This window comes from Antrostomus carolinensis, unplaced genomic scaffold, assembly GCF_000700745.2.
Source record: "Antrostomus carolinensis isolate BGI_N321 unplaced genomic scaffold, ASM70074v2 scaffold18063, whole genome shotgun sequence".
Taxonomy (NCBI): domain Eukaryota; kingdom Metazoa; phylum Chordata; class Aves; order Caprimulgiformes; family Caprimulgidae; genus Antrostomus; species Antrostomus carolinensis.
Window position 1 is genome coordinate 96,957 of NW_010303392.1, and position 6,000 is coordinate 102,956.

Below are 6,000 nucleotides of genomic sequence, written 5' to 3' on the forward strand. Positions count from 1 at the left end.
TGCAATATAATGCAGGTTTGCGAGTTCTCTTATAGATGTATTTGACCCTCTAGAAACTTGCAAGTTTTCTTAATATACCAGAGGTTCTGGTTTCAGAGAAAACTAATCAAGTTTTCTGATCCTCTTTCCTCAAAAAGATTTTTCATGGAACTACTGCTTTTGATTGTGGTCAGTTAGAAGCAGATGAACTATACCATGCAACAGCCAAAATATCTAAACCATGCCAGAAAAGTGGATTCAGGATAAGCACACTTCACAGGAAACTTGGCTGTTGAATTTAACTTAGAATGGATATAATCAAGGGTCTCCATGAAAGCGGCAGGTGCTGTTTTCTCCCACGTTTCTTGCACTAACTTGCCAGAGTTTGTCTAGAAATCTCCCCAAGGGAAAATGTAAAAATGGCAGCTTACATGAGCTACTTGTTACTATACACTCAATTGCACGGTACCCTTAAATATTTTTCTCTTTCATTATTTAACTGTCTTGTTGAAGAGTTTACGTACTTGCTCCAGGAACTATTAGAAGATACAAGCCTTCTAGGGTTGCAACAACTGCCTCACCATAGAGATTCTTCCAAGGAATCTTCAGAGTAAGTTTATCTAAACAAAACAGATCCAGTTATATCAAAACAAAAATCTATACTGTGCTTAGTTCAAACAACACTTCAGGCATCAAAGAGCTTAGCTCTGTATCTTGATGTCCTAAACACCGTAGAAGGTAAGGAGAAACCATATGGGCCTAAACAAATTATAAAGCCCTTGAAGTGATAAAATACATGCAGAAAAAATATAAGCCAAAGATTTAAGCAAGAAGATGCAGTTTGAGTCAGAAGACTTCAGATCAAAATCTGAAATCATGACTGGAGTTCAAGTCACATGAATGTGATTTTTCTGAGGGAAGTATAAGAAGAAACACAACACATATTCATGTCCAACAAATGTTCCATATGAAAAAGCAATGGTGCCCACCAGGGAAAGGAACTTAAAAACAAAAACAAAAAACCCCACAATATAGCTAAGAGTTCTTAAACCCTTGGCATATTTGCCAGTTTCAGGAATCTTACTTAAAATTCTTCATATTCCTAATCAGTCCTTTAAAGAGCCACACACATTCTGGCTATACTAAACAGCTCCCCTGATCAACCATGTACCTGGAAATAACCTCTCAGACATGTTTTTCATACCAGCCTGTAAAGTTACACAAACAGGGTTTGCCAGATAACACTTTATGATTTATCCAGGGTAGTCACATTAGACTTTTATGCTAGTTTCAACAGCAAGTACAACTACAGAGATCACTTACGAAAGCTCAGTAAAAGAAATTCAGGGGCAGGACTGACCTTAAGGCCTATACTAAAATTTCCATTTCAATACTTACATTGAAACAAAAACTTACCTATCTGACCAACTTTTACTCTAAAAGGTACATCCAGTTCACTCTGTAAAGGAAAAAAAAAAAAAGTATTAAATAGATCCACGTATTTTAAATATAAGCTGGTTTATACAGCAGAATTATTATCTTTACTTCTGTTAAAACTATTTTCACAGAACTGACGTTCCAAAACTGAAACAGTTCTCCATATGACAGGGATTTAATTATTTAGCAATACTCACATGAACTCAGGAATCCATAAATATGGCTTGTAGAAAGCCTTAAAGCAAAGCATTTACAAATTTCAAGCAATTCTCTCCTACAAGTATGATAATGTCTCACTCCAAAGGTCACTAAAAAGTAAAATTTTATCTACATCCAATAATTTAATTTTACATTTTTTATTAATTTGACACATAAGTCTTTTTGATAGTAGCACTTAGTATTTGCAAACATATAAAAAGTCCCACTAATAATACTGAAAATTTTTTTGCAAAACATCTGCCAAACATCAAGAACAATAAAGGCTCATAAAGATGAGGAACACGTAACAAGTGAACAATTATTACCAACAATTAAAACCTCACAAAGTATCTCTCCTATACAAAGTACAGCAAAAACAGGAATACAACCACAGGAATATCAAGAATATAAGAGACAAAGTAAAGAGGAAGTAGTATAAAATAAAGAAATAAATGAGAAATAAAAGGAGATATTAAAAAATAAGTTTAAACATCAAGATTCCAAAATTGTCTCTCACATCAGTATTCTTTTCAAATAAGTTAACTACAATTCAAAGACCTGAAGAGAAGTTTTAATCTCAAAGATTATAAAAAGTAAACCCATTTTCCAAACTGAAACAGATATTAACCACTTCTCTCTTCACATATACTAGAAAACAACCTTGACCACCACTTTTCCAACAACTTAAAAACATTTAACAGGACTGCTCCAAAAAAGATTAATATCCAAATTAATATCTTTGTCAGATTTTCAGTTTTAAAAAGCATTCTGAGCTGCGATTAGGAGCCTAACATCAACCAGATTTAATTAACTGACTAAACTAGTGACAACTTTTCTATGACTTGTTCTTTTTTAGCACCTTGAAGAAACTACTGAAAACTAAGAGCTATAGAATATTTTAACCATTTTCCGGTTATAACTGCATAGTCCTAGAAACTTTTCCTTAAGCTTTAAATTCTTTCTGGTGACAACTGCTCTTCAGCACCTCCCAAACATTTCTTCCTGCAGGCTGCTGCATGTTAAAAATCCGGTCAATAAGCTTAACTGAAAGCTTTCTTCTCAGTTTTTATTTTTCATTGAAATATGTAAGGAGAGAAAGAGAAAATAGACTCACTTAAAATAGTTGGATCTCCAAACTTTTTTTAGTAGTAAGAACATGCATAAGAAGAAACAAATTGTGAGAGCAAACAAAGATCTCTGCTCTTGATAGAGCTGGGAGCAGTCACGTAGAAGCAGATACCAGCAACCAAATTCATCCCATTTAATAATGCATCTATGACCTACAGCTGAATTCTAAGGGGGACCACCTCAGTTTGGACTGCTGAAAGGACAGGACCATGAGTTTGATCTTGAAAAAAAGAGTTTTCAGAAGGAAAGGCTAGAAATTAAAGATGTTTTAAAGTTGTTGAGTAACAGAGCTTAACAGAAATTAAAACCGCGAGAGCATTGGGGTTTGATGTTAACATGAAAAAAGATTATTTACTGAAAATACTTCAAGACTATAAGTAAGAAGGAACAGGCAATATTAGCTTTGAAGATTAAGAGCTTTGACCAGCTGAATACTGGATATAAATTCACAAATAAAGAAGCTCAGAGTGCAAGCTTTTTGATGGTAATGACTCTAATAACATAAGCTGAGAAACATGTAACAGGTTGCTAAAGAGCTTAGGTCATAGTTTGTCATCAGTCATTTGACATTATGATTGGAAAATGGGATAAAGCTGAAGAAATCTTTTGGAAATAATTCATTACTATCACTACTACAAGTTTTTAACAAAGTAAAAAAGGGACATTAATAGCAACTGCCCCATTATACTTCTGTGTTTTTATAGCTGAAGTCACACAAAACAACAGCCTCAAAAGATAAAGGTACATCTTTCACAGAATGACACTTCAGTACTTTGTGTTGGCAAACTCTCTCTAACGTATTTTGGGGGAAAAAAAAAAAAGTGTTACATTTTCAAGGTGTCTAAGAATTCATCTGTAAAATAATTTCGTACAATTTTATTTTATAAATCTTACAGTAACCTTCTTAAGTTGACTTTGCATGAGCTAAAGCCTGAATTTTGACTGAGGTCTGACAAGCTTCCATTTTAATTAAATGGTCTTTTACTATGACTAAGGAAAAAAAAAATAGACTCAGCAAGCGTAACACTAGAAGTAACTATGTGCTCACCTCCCTTTTCCTAAGGACTTTCTTTTCTTACATTTGAAAAGTACTGTATACAGAAATTAAAAGCGAGTTATTTTCTGGTGGAACACCTTACAAAACAAGAGCAATCCAGACAGCAGTAGACAGGCAAACTAGAAAATAAAAAGTTGGACCATATCACATTCCTTTAATCCCTTCTTTTTCAAGAAGGTGTAGACTAGTGCTCTAAAAATGGTGTTCAATATTGACCTGCCTTTAATTACTTTTGCATAGAAATCTAGAATTGCAATTGTAAAGCAGTCAGAAACATCCCTTTTTTCAGTTCTTGAATTTGTCTTAGCTCTCTTTCAGCTCTGGTCAGTCAGATACTTGCATTTTTGTAAGTCAGAACTGCTAGAGCCATAACCAACCTTGCTGTCATCATGAGAAGGAAAGATGTGTACTAAGTAGATAACACTTTCTTCCTTCCTTTTTTAACTACCAGATTACAAGGATATGTGTATCAAGAGTTTTAAAGTACAAAGTTATCGGGAACAGATTAAATGGGCGGGTAAAATATGAAACTTCGGAAAAATTAAGAGAAACCGATTAGGTCATACAAAGATCCAACATGTTTTTAATTCATGTAAGAGTCGATCGTTCTCTTTAGTGAAGTTCGAAGCACCCTAAGGTTTGCAGTAAGATTTTCTCATTAGTACAGGTATTCATTAGCTCAAAGAACATGAAAAACAGTCAAGTTTTTTTTCAGACAAGAATACATGTACTCAATGCAAGTTATTTCTTGGTTTTGCTTCACTCGTCATTCTTATTTTAAAAGGAACAGAAAGGAACATTTGAGTAACTATTTACTTTCAGAAGAGTACACATCTTAAAAATTTCTTCCGTGAGTTTTAAATAAGCACAAATTTACACAGAAAGTCATAAACATAAGCTTCAATCCCATCAACCGATGTAGAAGGATGAACTTTTACCCCCTTCATTCCCACACCAACAACTGAGAAATGAACCACTGCCTTTCAGAAGACTTCAGTGAGATCAATCAATTTGCAAGAGTCAGGCCTTGAAAACCCACTTCTTCAACCAAAGCAGCAAAGAACAAGAATATAAAGGCCTACCCAAACCCATTAGATCTAGAAAATCATTCAGAAACAGACAAACACCTACTGCATGGACATACAAGTGAGGAAAAAGCCCTATGATTTACCCAAAATATGATTATAAAGTAGCAGTCATAGCAGAAATTAAATCCTTTAAGTTGTACTGGACAACCAAAATGGTAACAGAAACACGCCAATATCTTATTTAAAGTTTTAGCATTTCAAGCCTCAAACACTAAGTCAGGTTGTATATGCACGTGTGCATAAAACACTGGGAAACTTCCTTTAAAACCCTACAGATAACTTCTGAGATTTTTCTCTTCTGAAGGAGTACACTTACCTTTTCACCCATAGCTTCTTTTCTTTCTCTTCCAGTAACAGAAGCAAAATTAGTAGTCAACCAAGGACTTACTTCCAATAACAAGAAGGCATACCATGTAATGTAAGACCACAGTAAGTAATATTTTATCCTATGATTTAGTCTTTAGACCCATAGAAACAATTTAAAAATTATTAGAATACTTACTAATGCATTCTCCTTTATCTGTAAATTGTCAAGTGCCACATTACCTATTTAAAAGGAAGAAAGTACAGAACGAGTCACTTCAACTCTTATGTAAGCTGGAATAAGGAACACAACTACCACCCTCCCAAGTACACATGGATAAAATCTGAAAACTTTACTCCAGTTACAGAATAGCACAATGAATGTCTAAGTTGTAAGAGTCATTAAACACCGATTATTCAGACAAAAATTTTATGGTGGAAGAGATGACAGAAACATCACCAACTTAGACGTCCGCATGTTTCTCCTTTATTAAATACAATATGAAATTTTTCTTATTATTCACTTTGCTGGGAATAATAACCGCAGTTCTATCAAGGTAGGGAAGAGTAAGAAAATTGTATCTTGTGTTTGATGATTGTACGTAACACAAAAATCATGAATCATAGAGCCACAAAAACACGCGCCAATTTTCACAAACACATTAACCTTTCCTGGCACAGGCAACATAATTGGGTTTCCGAGGGGAATGCTGGCACACCGAACCATGTCACAGTTGCTGTCCTGTAACTGCGCAGGGATCTCGCCCAGCTCCCCTCACAGGCAGATCCCTGCCTCCGGGAGACGCTGCA

General features: G+C 34.7%; 1 protein-coding gene across 1 annotated transcript in view; it reads right to left on the reverse strand.

Annotated features, from left to right (window-relative positions):
• The window catches only part of VPS13C (vacuolar protein sorting 13 homolog C), a gene marked incomplete at its 5' end in the record, with an annotated part of 94,782 nt that extends 89,349 nt beyond the window's left edge, over positions 1–5,433 (reverse strand). Inside the window, 3 exons of the mRNA XM_010164081.1 lie at positions 504–599; positions 1,396–1,438; positions 5,390–5,433. Of these exons, the coding sequence (XP_010162383.1) occupies positions 504–599; positions 1,396–1,438; positions 5,390–5,433 (183 nt within the window). The remainder of the gene's footprint in view (positions 1–503; positions 600–1,395; positions 1,439–5,389) is intronic.
• Positions 5,434–6,000: the final 567 nt, after the last annotated feature.